Source organism: Ursus arctos, unplaced genomic scaffold (genome assembly GCF_023065955.2).
Source record: "Ursus arctos isolate Adak ecotype North America unplaced genomic scaffold, UrsArc2.0 scaffold_21, whole genome shotgun sequence".
NCBI lineage: Eukaryota > Metazoa > Chordata > Mammalia > Carnivora > Ursidae > Ursus > Ursus arctos.
The window spans coordinates 193,407-212,426 of record NW_026622886.1 but is presented as its reverse complement, the minus strand read 5'-3'; the positions used below and the strand labels follow the sequence as shown (position 1 = coordinate 212,426).

At 53.7% G+C, this 19,020-nt stretch overlaps 1 protein-coding gene across 2 annotated transcripts in view; it reads right to left on the bottom strand.

Annotated features, from left to right (window-relative positions):
- Positions 1–2,065: 2,065 nt before the first annotated feature.
- The window catches only part of ARFGAP3 (ADP ribosylation factor GTPase activating protein 3), a 47,738-nt gene continuing 30,783 nt past the window's right edge, over positions 2,066–19,020 (bottom strand). For both annotated transcript variants that reach the window (XM_026479480.4, XM_044392294.3), the window contains 5 exons: positions 16,399–16,530; positions 11,415–11,538; positions 10,682–10,772; positions 4,324–4,445; positions 2,066–3,136 (listed from right to left, as the gene is read on the bottom strand). In XM_026479480.4, coding sequence (XP_026335265.1) covers positions 3,119–3,136; positions 4,324–4,445; positions 10,682–10,772; positions 11,415–11,538; positions 16,399–16,530 — 487 coding nt within the window. In that variant the 3' untranslated portion in view covers positions 2,066–3,118. The remainder of the gene's footprint in view (positions 3,137–4,323; positions 4,446–10,681; positions 10,773–11,414; positions 11,539–16,398; positions 16,531–19,020) is intronic.

Below are 19,020 nucleotides of genomic sequence, written 5' to 3'. Positions count from 1 at the left end.
AGCAGCAGCGCAGCTGGGGGAGGGGGGCCAGCGACCCCACATCCCAAGTGCTGGAGCAGCTGGGGTGGGTCCTCATCTGATGCTGGGAGGTCAGTCACCCCAGGTCCCACACCCGATGCCAAGGTGCCTGCATCTTCATTCTGCCCCAATGCCATGGTCCACCGTGTGTCCTGGGCCTTGGGAGCCGGGTGTGGACAGGGAAAGGCCTGGGAACACACCAGAATGGGGGGTGGTGGCAGCAATGGCCTAAAACAGTACCACCAGGAGTTAACACGGGCAGTCTGTCTCCTCCTGTCACCCTGCACATCACCCTCCCTGGGGGGCAGTTAGCAGAACAAAATTCCTCCGTTCAAAATACGTGCCAGGCACCGTTCCAGGCACCGGGGTATTGAGTGACCCAGATGGGGCAGCAACCTGCCCTCAGGACACTTCTGTTCTAAGGGAGCTAGGAAGACAATGCCAATGCTCTGGAAACGCAGGGAGGAGGGGGTGAGGTTTGGGAAAGGGCAGAGACAGCGCAGGATGCAGATCAGAAGGGGCCCGGGTTGGGCTGGTTTAAAAATGGGAGACCAGGGTCATGGAGAAGGTGACTTTGGAGCAGACTGCTCTTGGGGAAGGAGACTGGAGGATAAGGCCCTGGGGAGGAGAAAGGGGAGCAGGGGGTTAGCAGAGGGTCTGGGGGCGGGGCAGGGGTGTGAACCAGTGGGGGCGGGGAAGCTCGAGGTGCCTCCTTAGCTCCTGGGGGCGCCTGAGTCTCCGCCCTGTCGGGGAGGGAGATGCCCTCTCCCGGCGGCTGCACCGCCGGCTCTGTTCACCTCTGGGTAACTACTTCCCAACGGCTCTTCAAGGTGATCGAAAAATTTTGCATTTCTAAGGCGATCTGTTCTGCTAAAGGCTATGAAAACAAGCCCCGCCCCTGGCTTTCTCAATTTCTCAGAAATATCATCTGGTCCTCACTGGCTTTGCTCCCAAGACCTCAAGCACAATCAACATTTTTTTCAAAGCACCCCCCCTTCAGCCCAGTCTGGGCCGGTTTCTACCAGACGCGCAGCGGGGTAGCACCGGTTCCTTTAATCCATAGGTCCAAAACCTGTTTTGTTAGAACAATTATTAACTAATATCCTTACTATACACGAAGCATCCACACTGAGACTGGAACCAAACACCAAGGCCCAAGGATAAATGGGCCAGGAACACAAACCGAAGTCACATGCGTGTGCGTACACGCACCCCCCCACATGCTGGGGGAGGGGGCTGAGCCGCACAGCCCAAGGCACTGAGATCCCTCCTCTGAATACCTTTGACAGTCCGGCGTCAAACCGGGTAAGGAAAGCTCAGAAAGTGACCGGAGACAGGCTGGGGGTGGGGCCCTCCAGGCCCTTCCTTGTGAGGAAGTTCGGTGGTGGGGAAACAGTCCGGCCGCTTGGGCAGCACCCCCCACCCCATGGGATGAGCCAGGCTCCAGCCCGCAGCAGGGCTAACCCAGTGTGGGAATTTCTCACACTGTTATAGACTGGACTGTGTCCCCCTAAAATTCGTATGTCCGAGCCGGCATCCCCAGTGTGACTGTATCTGGAGATGGGCCTTGAAGGAGGTCATGAAGGTTAAGTCAGGTGGGGCCCAGATCCCAGAGGACTGGCACCCTTACAAGGAGAGGAAAGGCTGTGTGAGGACAGAGAGGCAGCGGCCATCCAAAGCCAGGGGGAGAGTCCCCTCCAGAAACCACCCCCGACGGCACCTTGACCTTGGGACTTCTGGCCTCCAGCAGCGTGAGGAAGCTGAGTGTCCCGGGACCGGACGGGGGCACCTTGTCACAGCAGCACCTTGGGCATTGCAGCCGCCACTGTGTGCGCCTCACTTTCAACGAGGACGCCCGCCTGCCACCGCCCTGGGGACAACACGTCAGTTAATGACAGCTGCACATCAGGCCCCCAACATACATGAAAAGCAGATCCACTTGTAGCCACACCACCATCCGACGTGCACCCACGTTACACCGGGAGCCCTGATTTGCCAGATTCTTCGCAAAAGCTTTTGTTAAAAAAAAAAAAATGAGGCGACACAATCTGCTGCAAGGGTTTTATTATGTTTAGTCTACAAATTTGATCTTTTAAGAAAAATTCACAAAATATTCAGTTGAAACCACATTTCTGGTTCATCAAATTCCAAATATATTTTACTGTGCTGAACGGTATATTCTCGTGCTGTCTAAAACACAGCCAAATTATTTGTCTTTATTCATTTATACACATTCTGTCATTTTTTGAAAACCAAGATTAAGATAAAAAATATTAACAAAACTACCCAGTTACAACTACTCTTCTCCCATATACTGAAATCTTTCCCGTGGGTCTATCTTCTTCCCTCCTTCATTTTAAATTCGGACGCTACCTATGTCTGTAAACACACTCGGGGAGTCCTCACCTCAGCGTTTCCCATCAGTTCAAACACCACCACCTTGTGGAAGGATGAATTCCCTTGGCAATGCAGAAGCTTAGTCTGTTAAAAGTACTCACTGAAAATTATTTTTTAATTTATAGATCATACAAAATAAGCATTTACAACGGGACAGACGACTTTCAACATTATTTTGAAATCCCCTTAATATGTGGAAATATAAATGAAGCAATCTGTCAAATCAGACATTTTTGGTCTTTTGTTTTTATTCTTTGCTCCCTTTTGAATGAAATGTGTGCTGTGAATTTGTTTCTCTGGGTCCCTGTAGCATGGGCTGCTCGGGGAGCCCTCAGCCCCTAGGTCACAGGGCACCGAGACACCCCTCCCCCCCAGGAAGGCTCTCAGTCCTCAGTGGGGGGAGAAGCCCTGGTCTCCAGGCCCCCACCTGCTGGAACGAGATTCCACGAAAATAAAGCAAGGATAGCAGGCTCTGCCCAAGGGGGGGATGTGCGCAGGAAGGAATGCACAACAGAAATTACAATAAAGCTCCTAGTACATCAAAAACGAGAATTTCTCCAAAGAAATGCTAAAAATCAGTAATACATATATACCATGTGACAATGTAGCAAACCCATCTGCTGGTCTTGGCGGCGGTCTGCGATGTGGTCGCTGGTTCACCAAAGAGGAATTTCTCCCGGAAGTACAGATGGGTCTGTGGGCACTAGGAACCGTAGCGATCCTGCCGAGAGAGAACCGAGAGCAGGGCTTACTTGGGTCGGTTCCTCATTCTCGTGCAAACGGACTGCGGGCTGTTCCCCAAACTGCCCTCAAGCCAACACACGACACCAGCCCTCTGGTTGTCCGGCGCCCCCGCCCCCTCCCCGCCCGCGCGCCTCCCACGGAAGAGCCTCCTGCCACCCTGGCCTCTGCGGTGCACCTGCGGCTCCTGCGGGGGCGGCGGGGGGGGGGGCAAAGAATCTCGGGGGTAAGACCCAGTGTGAGGCCCTGGGAGGCAGGTGTCACGGGAGGACGGGGTGCACATGTGGAGTCTGAGCCCTGAAATTCTGGCTCGGCCGAGCGATCTGCAGAAGCAACTTGGCCTCCGTCCCTCCACTTCTGCAGCCAGAAAATGAGGATATAAAAGGGGGGTGACCCTCCTCAAACTAGGGATGTCAGGAGCCCCAGGGCTGAGGGGACTCTCCGGGGTGGGGGCATCCCCTCCGCCTCCCCAACCTGGGAAGCCCCTCAGGAGGCCCCAGTGCCCACGGTCGCGTTTTTACGTTAATAGCAGCATCCTGGGCCGCCTGGGGGGGCTCAGTGGGCAGAGCATCTGCCTTCCGCTCAGGTCATGATCCAGGGTCCTGGGATCAAGCCCCGCAGGGCATCCGGATCCCTGCTCAGCGGGGAGTCGGCTGCACCCTCTCCCTCTGCCCCTCCCCCCTGCTTGTGCTCTCTCAAATAAATAAATAAATAAAATCTTAAAAAAAAAGTAAATGCTGGTAACAAAATATCATGGAGAATGTCAAATCATATATACAACATAATCCTGCTTGAAGTTTAAAAAGATATGCAGAGGAATCTAGCACTAAAATAAAATATACCGAAGCATTAACCGAAGTTTTCCTTGTGAGGGGGGATAATGGGTCATTTTTATTTCCTTCTTACTACTTCTCTGTCCCAACATAGAAAAGCAGATCAGGACCACGACAATCCCTGTAACAGTCCCCCAGAGTCACCAACTAGAAAATGTACGCAAAAATAAAATGACAACTTCTGGCGTTCACGATGCCCTGGGTTACGCTGAAGCAAACTATCAATCAATGACATGAAATCTAATTTGCCAGCAGTCGAAGAAGGGTCCAAATCTCATTTTCAAAGCTTGGAGCCACCACCCCACTCGGCTCACGTCATCCCAGTGTCACTGACCTGAATGGAAGTCATGACTCCATTAGCAAAGACCGAGAGCTTTCCAGCAACGGATCGCACTCCCTGCTTAAACTGGGCCATGTCGGGCGCCGTGGGCAGCACGCTTGTGAGGTTGTAGCTTCCTGCACACAGAGCACACGCCGGCGGTCACTCCACAGCTGCGACAGACGGCAAAGCCAGTGCCCGGAACCCTCGATGACCTCAGGGAACGCGGGGTCCCCTCCCCTCCCGCTGCCCACACGCAGCAGCTGTGGTTAAGGGAAAAGAACCTTGTGGTGGACTCAGGACCCGGTTTCAGTGCCAGCCCCACCATAAGGCAGTTGCAAGACCCCACAGGAGAGAAGATGCAGTACTGGGCGCTGGGAGTGTCAGGGGTTCAGATGCTGGCACTGCCACTTTCAAGCTGTGTGTCTCTGGAGAGCTTCCTCACCCTCTCTGGGCTCCTGGGTTCCCCCCAGGTGCTCAACAGGAGATCTGACAGGTCAGTACTCGGTAAATGGCAGATGGGCAGACATCTCTATGTTTCGTGTGCTCAGCATCCCTTCCCCCCTTTTGGTACAAGCCCTCCTCCCTTCCTCTGGGGCGCCCCCTGGACTCCAGCCGGAGGGGTGGGCACGTGACCCAGGCTCGAACAGAGCCTTCCTGGGCCTCAAGGCCTCGTGTATCTTCAAGGGAGAGGTGCCGCCTGCTTGCCCTCTCCTGGCTCCTGGCGGGGCTAAGGCGCCTCTACAGCCCACCGTCACCTCATCGCCACGTGGGGGTGGGGAGGAAGCCTGTCGCAGTAGGACGGAAAGGGAGGTTCCCCAGGCCGGTGAGCAAGATGTTAGGTGTCTCTCTGGCACTGTTTTTGGACTCTGAGCTGGACCCTGCTCACTGGGTAGAGCCAGACCCCCCAGCTTCCTTCCCGAGGCCGGCTCGCTGGGTTTCTCAGCTTCAGCTGTGGTTGCCCGACAGAAACAGCGTTTCCACTGACACAGGCGAAGAGCATCGGTGTTACAATAAGCGGCGACAACCCCAGAGCTGACGGCCAGGCTTTCGTGGTGAGCCTCTGTCACAGAGGTGTGACAAGAAGCTGGAGGGGCTCAGGGGCCGTGAGTGGGCCCACAAGTGCGCCCACCTGCCCCTTCAGCAACAGAGGCCAGGTCCCTTCCCAAGAATGGACGTGCTTATCTTTCTGCACAGACACCGCCAGAAGGGACACTGTTTACCCACAGCACTGTTCCCACGTCCACCACGCAGGGAGGGGACTCAGGTGCGCGCTCTTCCCCTCTCTGCCTCCAGCTGAGTTTTTCAAGTTTTGTGGGCCTCTGCCAACAGAGGGGAAGCCCAGCCTGGCCACTGGATCTGGGTTCAAATCCCAGCACAGCTACTCACCAGGCGGTGCTACCAGCCTAAAGATGGGTCTTTAGAGCAAACAAGGAGCTAGCGTGAGATCCTGAGCGCACCGAGCCGGGGTCCCCACTGCGCCATCACCCGGCGAGGCCCACAGGGGCTGGGTGGGTCCAGACCAGAGGTGGACGGGGTGTCAGCAAGCACGTTCACCTACACATTTCCAGCTGGAGAAGTGTGTAAAGAGGCGAGCACAGCTAAGGCAGGACAGCCTGGGACCACGACCCCTCACTGATCGTGTTCAGTCGGCAGCTGCCCTGACACGACCGCCAGTTTCCTGGCGTCATTCCCTTCCTCCCCTTCCTCTGTACAGAACTCCCGAATGCTAACCCTTGCAACAAGGGGTATAGAGGTGGCAGAGTTCTGGTCAGTCGGTGTAAGCTGAAGTGCCCTACAGGGCTGGGGCCTGCCCCTTTCCTCCCTCTTCCTCCTTCCTGCTGGCCGGGATGCAGGTGTGATGCCTAGGGCTCGAGCAGCCATCATCGGCGTGAGGGGAAGTACAAAGCGGAGGTCAGGAGCAGTAAGGAGGAAAAGGGCCTCACCCCTTGGCATCTGGGAACACAGCACATGTCCCAAACTGCCCCCAGAATCACATGTAAGAGAAACAAATTCGGGTCTGATTTAGCCTCTGTTAACGTGCCTCTTCCTTCCTTCCTTAATCCTCACTAACGACCTAAGCTCCCCGGAGTAGAAGCAGCCTGATAACTCCCGGCGCGGGTGTCAGGTCTCCGGCAAGGAGGCGCCTTGCCACCCTCCGCCCGCAGGTCTGCCGCCCTGTGCCCGACGGGCTCCAGACTGCTGAGACTGACTGAAGGTCTCCTGTGGCTGTCAAGTCTCCTTCCTCCGCAGGTGTCTGCGTGCTGCGTCTCCTCGGAGGGCTCTGGGCAGCGGGCTGGAAGGGACGGGCGGCAGAGCCTAGCGCGCCGGGGCCGTACAATGGGCTCCAGGAATGACAGCTCCAGCTGCTTCCTCAGGAAGCTGGGGTTTGGGTCAGGTGCCCCATTTCCCTGCTATCTGTTCCCAGAACACCCCCAAGGGGCTTTGTGCTAAGGACATCAACACAGACCTGCTTTTCCAGCGCCCACTTCCTCCTGGGGAAGGCAGACAACCGACAACAGGAGGAAGAGGGCTCGGCCACGGTTAGAGGCCGTGGAGGCCCCCGGGGCTGGGGCCGAGCCTAAGCCGGTGACAGTGGAGGGGATGCACATCAGAGTGTCCCAAGGAGGCTTATGGACCAACTGGCTTGGGGGCCGGTGGGGGGGCTCTGGGGAAGAGAGAAATGAAGGATGACGCCAGGTTTCCGGCTTGAGCAACCAGGAAGAAGGCAAGCCAGAGGCAGAGGCCCGGGAGGGTCCGGGCAGGGGTGGGGCGGAGGGCCAGCGGAGCCAGGCCAAGCCGAGTGACTGGTGTGGAGGCCCCACATCGGTCAGGAAGGCCAGGGGACACCGAGTGAACACCTCCCTGCACCCACTGCGGGTCGGCAGGGGGTCTGCTCGGCACAGCCACTCGCTGGAGATGCGGGCCCTCGGGCTGTCCCTCGATGCAAGCTTCCAGAGCCCCCGCAGCAGAGCAGGCGGCAACGCGCTCACCGGCTGTCACCGCTCTGTTACGGCTCGGGCGGGAAGAACGCATCACTGCTGCCCCCGACAGAGGCCGCGATGTCACACGTGGAGCAAAGTATGTTCCTGGCTGTGCTGGGAGGGGCGCTAGCACAGTGGGGGCCCTGGTTCCTGCTCCCCGCTGCCCCGGGGCCACTGACCGGCCCCGCCTCCAGAGCTCCTGCACTGCCGACCACTCGTCACTGCACAGACCCCGAGGGCTTTCTCTGTGCCAGGCGTGCAGAGACGAGAAAGGACGGGTCCTGTCCAGGGAGGACTCCTGCTCGCATTGGGGGAGATGGTCCTCGGAGGGCCTGGCTCCCGGGAGAGCACAGGGTGGCGGGGGCCGAAGCGGGAAGGGAGGATGGAGCTGAGCCCCGACCGGCAGGAGCTGGGTGGTGGAGCTGCACTCAAACCAAGGGCAGGATTTGAAACCCGGACGACCAGGGTGTGCTCTGAAAACTCAGCTGGACGGGGCAGGGGGCGGGGGGGCTCAGCGGGGCAGGAGCAGGAGCAGTTCCCAGGCTCCTCAAACAATGAAGCTCGAGTAGAATACCGTGTACCCATTTCCCTGAAACACAGATGAATGGGGAGAAAGGAGGTCCCAGATGACGCGAGCGCCGAGTTTTGGGACAGAAGCGTCGCAGGGGCGCCTCTCGCGACCAGCACAGCAGCCCCACGCTGACATCAACGGCACTCTGGTCTGCGACCGAATCTGGGTTGGCAAGGCCACTGCGCAGCCTCGATGTAGGACAACCATGGTCACCCGCGGACCAGACAGGACCACCAGTGCTCTGAGATCTGCAGGCCCCGAAGAGGCTCTGCGCCTGAGCGAGGGGGAAGGCGGAGGGTGGCCGAGGCGCCCTGAGGCGACAGAAGAAAGAGGGGGGATCCCGAAGGGCACATGGAGGGAAGGAGAGCCTGGCACCTGGGGGAGGGTCTGTAGCGTCTCTGGCACTCGTAGGTGGACAGGCTCAGAGCAAGGTCATCAGCGTCATTTTCTTGAAAGAAATACCCCGGGGGGGCAGGCTGGCTTTGGAGCGTCTGCTGTCATTCGGCGCCCTAGGGCCTGCCTCGCAAGCTGCTGGGGTTTATGGCAGTCCCCCGCCCCCGGCTGACCGGGCTCTGGGGGAGTGACCACGGGGACCGACGTTGCGCCAGACTGCGCTGGGTGCTCACGCAACTTTCTAGGGCCCTTTCAATACCCTGAAAGGGTCGCGCCCTCGACAGACCAGGGCTCCTGGGTTAACCACAGCCCCAGGAAGCATTTTACTTCTCCAGGAGACCTTTCAAATCTGGACTGTTTCCCTCACACCACAAAGAAATGATAAAGGTACCATGATCGCCCCCATGACACTGGTATTTCACAGATGCGGAAGCTTCCGACACAAGCAACCCAGAGAGTCTCCTAAACCAGCTTCTGCCGTTTGCCGAAATGCGCTGGAAACAAAGAGCAAACATTGCCTGAGGGTTGTTCCAAGGGCCCGCGCTTCCAGCAGGAATTGAAGGCAACCATCAGGATGGGCTTGACGGGAGAGGCAGAGCCAGGGTGACCAGGGTCTGGACCTGGCCCAAAGAGGGAGGGTGGGAGGCCGGGGAGGGGAGGGGGCACCCTTACGGGGCATGCCAGGGGACACCCTCACCGTGACTGGGAGTTCCCAGGGACGGAGTTTGTCTGCGACCCACACAAGGCCCTAAAATTAAAGGACCTTTGTTCTCTGAAAGGGACAGGAAAGTAAACACAGGCTGGCCACAATTTTCCTTCAACAATTGGAAAGGCTGCTTTCATTTCATCTCCAAATATTTTTTTTGCTTTTTTTTTTTTTTAAACAAACAGCGTTTCAGAGTGAAACTTCCAACAACTTGAATTACAAAAACACATACTGCTGGGTAGGGGCGATTTTCAACACGTCAGGTTCTTTGGGCTGACCTGACCCCCCCCACCCCAGGGCTGTGAGGTGACCCAGCACTGGCCCAAGGGGGTGGAGGTGGGGCTGCAGAGACCCTCCCTTCCTAAAGGCAGGGCCAGCACCCCTCTGCCGGGGCAAGCCCAAGAGGAAGTTACCCTGACAAGAGGCCAGGCCGCCCAGAGCCTTGAGGTGAGAACACAAGTCCAGGAGCCACCCCTGCCCCCATCCGGACTCAGTGCAGAAGACAGCTCAGAAAGTGGCCTGACCGAGAGCCCTTGCCTGACTGTGTGAGGTCGGGGGGCAGAACCAAGCACCCCCACCTGTCTCTGGGGTCAGCAGACCCCACCCTCCAGCTGGGACACTCCTTCCCACAGCAGCCAGCAGCCTGGCATGCTCACTGTACCCCAAGGGCCACGCTGGATCTGCTAGCACCCCCAAACCCCATCACCGAAGGTCCCAGGCACTCGGGTCTGCCCTATGCCCTTCTCTCTTGAGGCTGTTTCTCGCTGGCCTCAGGAAACAGCTGTTCTTGGGGGCTGCCCAGGCTGGTCAGCTTTGCCCACGCCCAGCTCCGCTAGGGCCAGGCACGAAGCAGTACAGGTGGTCCTGGGCCTGGAACGCTTGGCTCTGGAGATTCCCCTCCCCTTGGGCTCCCCTGCTGAGTGAGTTTCTGAACTGACCTTAGAGGACACTGCCCCTTGATGTTAGCTGTGACACAGGAGGGACACGCAGCCTCCCTTAGCCCTGCGGCCTGACTGAGGCCTGGGTGGGATCTAACATGGCCCAGGGACCCAGAGGTACACGCAGAGAGTGGCACAGCTCTGAGGTCCACTCCCTGGGGCTCCCAGACTCTCTTCAGTGGGGTCTGGACCCTGAGAGGGATGGGGAGACAGGAAATTCCTCTCCCCCTGCCTGTTCCCAAGGGCACATCCTGCCTTCCCTGGAAGACTGAGCCTGGCGGATTCCCCTGTTCTATCTGCTTCTGCGTCCCTTGGGGCCGGTGCCGGAGCCCCAGGTGTCCCTTTATACACAGCACCTCACGGAAGCCTCAGGGCAGCCCTGTGAGGGATGCATCATCCACCCACTTCGGAGAGGAGAATCTAAGGTGAAAAGTGCCATGAAATGCTCAAGGTCTCAGGCAGGCAGTGGTCAGTGACGCTAGGAGCCCAGGGCTGTCCCCCCGCGAGGCTGCGATACCACACACATCAGACACCACGTTCCCACTGGACTACGACACACTGTTTCGGGAAGATGACTTGCCGGGCAACCTAGGGGACGCTGGTGAAATGTCATGACTCAGTTTCCTGACATGCAAAGCCTGGAGTAATAGGAATGTCTGCTCGGACTCATGGGGGAGGAAGAGCATCACATAACAATTGCTGATAACCTTGGAAAGTACAAAGGTCTGTGCAGAGAAAACGCACCCGGGCTGTAGAGACAGCCCCGCCCCGCGCCCAGTACCTGCCGCCTGCTTCCTCTGCTCATCGAACAGATCGGCTGAGCTGATGGAGGCACTTGCCGAGAGCCTCTCCAGCCGAGCCCTGGTTTCGTACTAGAGAAGACAAGGAATAGAAAGGATTAGGCTCCAAACACCATGAGCAACTGCACAGAAAGCATCAGGAAGGTGCTGTCATTTGCTGCCGAGCATGAGGGAACCCGGAGAGCGAGAATGACACGTCAGTCAGGGACGCACACCACCAAGAGCTCTGCGCCAGCACGCTCCCAACGTTAGAACAAAACCTTAGACCCCCTCGTTGCCGTGAGATCCTTCTGCTTAGCAAGACTCCTCTAACGGGCAACAACCTGAAGATAAATGTATCTACCCTCCAAAAACATGTCTACCTCATTTAACTTCATTAAGAACAATTTAAAAATTAAGTAAATTACATCTGTATTGAAAATTGCCTGAAATTTATTCCAAAGGTAGGCAATGGATGTCTGTTCAAAATACTGAGAAAGGGATTAGGGAAACGTGAGGACTGGTCCCTACCTTCCAGCTGCTCATCCAGCTGGGGCTGCGAGGGGAACGGTCAGGAAGACCTGGGTTCGAGTCCTGACGCCAGCACCCCGAGGCAGCGGCCTCTCACAGCCTGAGTCCATCTTGCTCTGCACCCACCACCGCCCCCCGAGACCCTCGTGTCCCTGCTCGCGTCCTGCTCTACACGGCCCACACTCCAACGCTCTGGACACTTACGTCAGCTTGGGCTTGTCTTCCGAAGTACATATCTGATGAAATGGCTTTGACGTTCCCAAACTTCTTCTGGGCTTCATCTGTATTTTCGACTGGCTCGTAGTCTGGCTTACGGCGAGCAGTAGATCTACAATTAAAAAGAGCCAAAACAGGAGTGACATCGGCAAGACGGTGGAATAGAAGTTTTCTACCATCATCCCGCTATAGAACACTGATTTTGACAATCATCTACAGGCAAGAACGTCTTTACAGGAGTGTGGGAGTGCAGCAGAGAGGTTCAAGCACACTGTCGGAACAAACAATCCAAGACCAGACACATTGAGGAGGGTAAGAGGAATAGTTTCACTTTGCCTGAGTCACCCCCCACCCCAAGGTGGCATAGCTCGGCAACAACAGAGATCCCCTCGGCCCACAATAGCTCCCACAAGGGAAGGTAAGAGGGTGTTGAGTGGGTGCCTGATTTCCCCAACTGTGTGGGACACTGCAGAGGATGCCCCTTCTTTCCCACCCCATCCGGAATACTGAGGTGATCTGCATGGCTTAGGGGCTGGAAGTTGCCGGAAGCACAGCAGCCAGGGCTCAGAACGCATTAAAGGCATGCAGGTCCTGCTGACCGCTTTGTGGACGTAACGCCATGAGGAAGCCCGCTCACAAGCCGCTGGGTACACTTTGCCTGTGGGGACCCCAACTGGCCCATGGGTGCCTCCCAGTGCTCTGTGCACCTCATCCCCGCACAAGCCCCCCACCCATTGTCGGCTCCCTGCACATGCCCCCACGTATGGTGAGTACAAGCCTTCTGGGCATGTGCAGAAAGCCAGACCAACTCTGTGGGACTGGGAGAAAATATACAAACTTGAGCATTAAAGGCACTGAGGGAAAGCAAACAGGAAGCTCAAGCACCTGGCCTGGCCTTGTAGGACTGAGAAAAGGCATACCATCTTAAGAATTCATCCCCCAAAAAGAATAAGTAGCGTGGAGTGGGCACACACATAGGAAAGGTCTGAGAAAGCTTCAGAATCCCCAGCAGGTCTGCCGCTGAAGGCATTTCTCACCCCAAGTCAGTCAGTAGAGACAGGAGGAGGTGACTGTTTCTTCAAATGCAAAGACAGCAACACAAGACCCAAGGAGCATGAAAAATCAAGGAAACATGATGCCACAGAGGGAACACATCAGTTTTCCAGTAAGTGTCCCCAAGGAATTGCCTGATAGGTTTCAAAATAATTGTCTTAAGGAAGCTCAGCAACCTACAAGAACACCCACAGCTCCAGGAAATCAGGAAAACACAAAAACAAAACTAGCCGCTCAACATGGAAACAGAAATCATAAAAAAGAATCAAACGGAAACTCTGGAGCTGGGGAATACAATAGGGGACATCAGCAGCAGACTTAATCAAGCGGAAGAAAGAATTTGTGAACTCGAAGACAGGTCACTTAAAATTATCTAATCAAAGGAGAAAAAAGAATGAAAAAGAGGGAGGAAACCCTACATGAATTATGGCACACCACAAGAAAAACAATTTATGCATTATGGGAAAAAAATAATACAATACGGGAGAATCTTCTTCATCAGGAGAAGAGAGGGAGAAAGGGGCAAAAAGCTTATTTAAAGAAATAATGACTAAGGGCTCCCCAGTCTGGAGATGTGGACATTCAGATACATGAAGCTCAAAAGTCCCAGAGAGATTCAGCCCAAAGAGACGTTCACCAGACACCTTATAACAAAACTGCCAGAGATCGAGAGAGAAAGATGATATGATTCCACTCATAAATGGAATCTAAAAACACAGAGAATAAACAAACAAAAAGCAGAATCAGAACTAAAACTATGGAGAACAAATGACGGTTACCAGACCGAAGCTGTAACAGGGGGTGAGCAAAATGGGTGAAAAGGGAAAGGGAGACGCAGGCCTCCGGTTTCGAAATGAGTAAGTCACGGGAATAAAAAGCAGAGCATAACGGAAAAAAGCCAAAGAATTTTGAAAGCTGCAGGAGAAAAGAAACTCTTCACATGCAATGGAATCCCTGTAAGGCCATCGGCAGATTTCTCGGCAGAAACCTAGCAGGCCGGGAGATAGCAGGATGATATATTCAAAGTGCTGAGACAAAACCAAACAACAACGAAGCCCTGCCAGCCACCAGACTGGCGCCGCCGAAATGCTAAAAGGAGTTGTGCAAGCTGAGCTGATGAATGGTAATTAATAACATAAAAGCATGAACGTAGGGGCACCTGGGTGACGCAGTGGACTGAGTATCTGACTCATGATTTCGGCTCAGGTCATGACCTTGCAGTTGTGGGGTCAAGCCTCAAGTCAAGCTCCACACTCAGAGGGGTGTCTGCTGGGGAATCTCTCCCTCTCCCTCTGCTCCTCCCCGCCTCAAAATAAATACATAAATAAATAAGTAAAATAAAAACTATAACAACAGACAAAGGTCATTATATAACTAACAAGAGGTCAGTTCATCAGGAGGATATAATAAGTGTAAATACGTACGCACCCAACATCGGAGCTAAATATATGCCACAAATATTAACAGATCTGAAGGGAGAAAGAGAGAGCACTGCAATCACAACAGAAGACTTCAGCCCCCACTTTCAGTAATGGACAGACCACCCAGACAGAAAATCAAGAAAAACTGGACTTGAACAATACCTTAGACCAAATGGACAGACAGATACATTCCGGACATCCCCTCCAATAGCAGCAGAACACACATTCTCAAGCATGCAAACATTCGCCAGGACAAATCATATGTTAGGTCACAAAACATGACCTATGTTCGGTCTTAACAAGTTAAGAAGACTGAAATCAGGGGCGCCTGGGGGGCTCAGTCCTTAAGCGTCTGCCTTCGGCTCGGGGCGTGATCCCAGAGTCCTGGGATTGAGCCCCGCATCAGGCTCCTCCGCTGGGAGGCTGCTTCTTCCTCTCCCACTCCCCCTGCTTGTGTTCCCTCTCTCGCTGACTGTCTCTCTCTCTCTGTCAAATAAATAAATAAAATCTTAAAAAAAAAAAAAAAAGAAGACTGAAATCATATTAAGTGTCTTTTGCAACCATAATCGTTCAAAGTAGAAACCAACAACCAGAGGAAAATCGGAAAATTCACAAATTAACAACACACTCTTGAATACCCAATGGATCAAAGAAGAAATCAAAAGGGCGATAAGAAAATCTCTTAAAACAAAGGACAATGGAAACACAACATATCAGAACTTATGAAATACAGCAAAAGCAGTTCTAAGAAGGGAGTTTACGGCCGAGTATCTGAGAAGATGCTCCATATTACTCATCACCAGGGAAACGCAAATCCAAACCACAACGAGACACCACCTCACACTTGTAAGGATGGCAATTACCGAAAGAGGTGCATAGTGACGGGAACTGGAGAAAAGGGAAGCCCTGTGCATGGCTGGTGGGATTGTAAATTAGCAGAGTGAGTCACAGAGAAAACAGCATGGAGGTCTCTCGAAACATTAAAAATAGAACTACCACTTAACCCAGCCATCCCATTTCTGGGTGTGTCTGAAGCAGACAACATCAGGATCTTGAGATCTCTGCACTTCCATGTTCACTGCAGCATTATTCATAGTAGCCAAGATATGGAAACGATCAAAATGTCTGTTGATGGATGAATGGATAAAGAAAATATATATACAATGGAACATTACTCAGCTGTAAAAAAAAAAAAAAAAAAAAAAAAGAGGAAATCCTGCCATTTGTGACAACATGGATGAACCCGGAGGACATTATGCTAGTGAAATAAACCAAACAGAGAAAGAAAAATACTGTACAGTTTCGTTTCTAGGTAGAATCTAGAATTTAAAAAAAAAGTCAGGGTGCCTGGGTGGCTCAGTTGGTTAAGTGTCTGCCTTCGGCTCAGGTCATGATCTTGGGGTCCTGGGATCGAGCTCCCTGCTCAGCGGGGAGTCTGCCTCTCCCTCTCCCTCTGTCCTTCCCCCGGCTTGTACTCTCTCTCAAATGAATAAAATCTTAAAAAAAAAAAAAAAAGTCAAACTCACAGAAACAGAGAGTAGAATAGTGTTTCCCATGGGCTTGGAGGCAGGGGAAAGGGGCAGATATTCAAAGGGCGCAAACCTCCATTTACAAGATGAATAAGTTCTGCGGATGGAAAGTACAGTTCGGGCACTATAGTAAATAATACCGCACCGTACACTTGAAATTCGCTGAAATATGGATCTTAAGTGTTCTCAGTACACAAAATGAAAACAAAAAAAATCTAGACCAAATAGGTTAAACTAATTTGAGGCGAGGCAAATGCATTTCTCATTTATAATGTATACCAATGCCATTTTACTTTTTAAAAAGCTGACTGTGGTAATTTTGTACAAGGATTTCAGGCCACTTTAAAAAGCCTGAAAATTCTAATAAAAACATTAATAAATATCCAAAGCACCCAACGTTTGAAGGAATTTTCCTATTTACACAGACCAGTCCTATCCCTCTTCAGCGCCACAGACCCTCAGCGAGTGAATACTGAGGACGCTGTTCGTAACACACACATGACGCAGCCCCACGTCACGCAGGACACAGAATGAGGGTCTCCTGTCACCGAGCACAGTCCCAGGCTGCGCCTCCTGTCCCAACGTATTCGTCATGTCTCCCTGCACGCTCAGCAGCTCCCGGTTTGGACGGGCGATTACGAAATCTTTCACTCATAATGACCAACAACTGGAGCTGCTCCTTCGACAGGTGAAGGGACACGCGGCTCCACGATAAAGAGGAAGGAACACAACATCATGACCAGAGTCTCCAATGCGCCATGAAAAGTCAAAGAAGCCAGTCGAAAAAGGCCAGTTACTGTATGATTCCATTTCTATGACATTCTGGGAAAGGCAAGATTGCAGGGTCAGAAAACAGACGGGGATGCGAAGAACATTCTTGAAATAGTAAATAAAATCATTTACTAGTCTTAGAGATTTTCGCTAGAGCTGCGTGGCCTCACTATTTACAATCCCCGTTTGTGTTCCTACCTGTCTGAATAGCCTGTGGTTTTCAGGATGGCGTCAGTATCTTTGATGGCCTCTTTCTTCCAGTAAGAATCGGAACTGTCATCCCAGCTGGAAAAAGAACTGCTCCTGAACTCCATCGGCTCCTCCAAGTACCTGGATGAAAAGAGGGACAGTGACTTGGGAGACCTTGCTGATATCCTCCACGCTACACTCCCCGGCCCTTGAAGGTGGGAGCGCCACGGGACTAGAGCTGACGGACGAGATGGCACCAGGCACGAGGAGGGCCCTTTCCAAGCCTTTAAAGTGCCCGCACTCGATGCGCCCAGTCCCCCCTCCCCACGCCACATGGAAGACAAGGTGGTGTTTTCCAGGTGCGACAGACTCAGGCAGAAGCCTCCATCCGTCCGGAAAATCAAGGTGCCGCCCAAAGGCCAGGTAATCTGGACGGTCACCTGCACCCTCAGCTGAACAAGAAGTAAACCCCCACTGTGTTAAGCCTTTAAGACGGGGCGGATACTTGTCAGTGCAGCCTAACTGCGCCCATCCGGTAGCATGTGACATCTTCGAGTGTCTTTACCAACTCGAGGTTACATATTTTGCTTTCTTTGCGTCTAGTTCTGCCCAGTTAGGTAGTCACAACAAAAACCCCATTCAAGGAGCTCCTTGCTGGCACTCCCTGCCGTGTTACCCCCAGCGTAAGCCTTCAATCCTAACACTAACTCCCAACTCCCACTTCACGGAAAGGACGCTAATTAGCCTCCTCGAGCCAGACGCGCAGCTACGGACGGCTATCCTTGGGCCGTCTGCAGAGCTCCGGCAGCCTGGAGCTCGGGGTGGACCTGATCTGTCAGCTTCTCTGAGGAGAGGCCGGCCTTCTAGATCGGTTTACACTTTTGTAGCCGAGCATCACTGAGCAGGGCCTTGCTTCGAGAGCCAAACTCAATGGCAGCCTTCCGTCCTGCAGGCTGACAGAACAGGTCCTGACCGCGAGCAGCCGGGTTTGTCTGGAACACGACAGAGATGGATGGCTGAGGGGGACGTGCCATGGAGCCTCACAATTCACAACAGCCTAGGATGGAAAAGAGCCCTGCCAGATACGCACTCCATTGAAAGATGGGGTTCTGGGGCGCCTGGGTGGCTCAGTCGTTAAGCGAATGCCTTTGGCTCAGGGCGTGATCCTGGCGTTCTGGGATCGAGCCCCGTATCGGGCTCCCCGCTGGGAGCCTGCTTCTTCCTCTCCCACTCCCCCTGCTGTGTTCCCTCTCTCACTGGCTGTCTCTCTCTCTGTCAAATAAATAAATAAAATCTTAAAAAAAAATAAAAATAAAGGTGGGGTTCAAGATGCTCAGAAGGGGCAGATCCAAGGCTTAGGTCCTGAGGAAGGAAAGGTGCTGCAGAGGATGTGGAGACTTTCAAAAACACCACGAGGCATTCTGCAGAGTAACAAAAGCGGCACACGACGTCATGAGAAGTACGGAGATGGAAGGAAAGCCTGGGCAGCCAGAGGCGCCTGTAATCAGAGGGGGCAGCAGGAACCTGCGAGAACAAACAGGCCAAGGGCCCAGATGAGCTAAGATCTGGGAGTGGAAATGGTGAGAACATACTCTTTTTCTTGGTTAAAAAGAAAAGAAAAGAAAAGAAAAAAGCGAGGAGGGATAAACTTGCTATTTGAAGCAGATGGTGTGACTTTACATGGGTAATAGAGAGAAAGCAGAATTTCCAAAAGTGGCCTCTGCCTTCTCTAGCGAGGAGGTCATTAAGAGCAAATCTCATTACACTGGCCTCCTCTCCCCAGGAAGGAAGACGCAGATCAGAGTGGATCTGTGTGTCGGCGAGGAATGGGTCAGGCTCTCTCTGTGGCTGATGGGCGGGTGAGCCTGGAGCCTTGGACAAGGAGACTTCAAGTGGTTCAGAGGAAGAAGGTTTCCAAAATGTGGGAGGCACATTGGCCTGGAAAGTTACCTTCAATTATTTGAGAGACTTATTTGTAAGAGTTCAAGCAGAAGAATTAAGACCAAGTCAATGAGCAATTTAAGAAATCGTTAGTAAGCATCGGTGAGGAGCTGAGGACACAGGGCAAGGAGACATACTTAGTCCTTGCCTGCACGGGGCTGGCTGATTTGGGCTCAGAAACCCAGGGAGGTGTGTAAGTAGAGGTATTATTCCTCATGGAGCTGCCCTTGGACCGAATGGCTGTCTTGAGGAGGAGAGCGAGTGCCGTGCAGGTGGGGACCGCGTGGTCCCCTGGACGATGCTGGGGGTGGGGCAGGGCGGGAAGCACTGGACAGGGGGTGGCTGGAGCTTTCAGACTCTTCACAACTCTGAGCTGCTGGGCCTTAGGGTGTCGCAGATTTAGTTGTCACTCCAAGGAACCGGTCTTCATTCATGTACGCCCAAGTGCTTATCTTGGAATATGCGGGCATCGGAGTTTCTGAATGACTGGGCTATGGAAAATTCAGCAGAGAGAAAGCCATCCTGCTAGGATCCCACCGGTCAGCAGGAGCACCGGGCAGTGTTCTGCGTGCTGGGGCGGCTGGGCGTGGGGGTGGGCTCTCTGCGCCAACCGATGCGGGGGGCGTGCAGCACCCCTCGGGGGCACAGTCAGCTACCCCGCCAGGCCTCAGGCCCACTGGAAGGATGGGC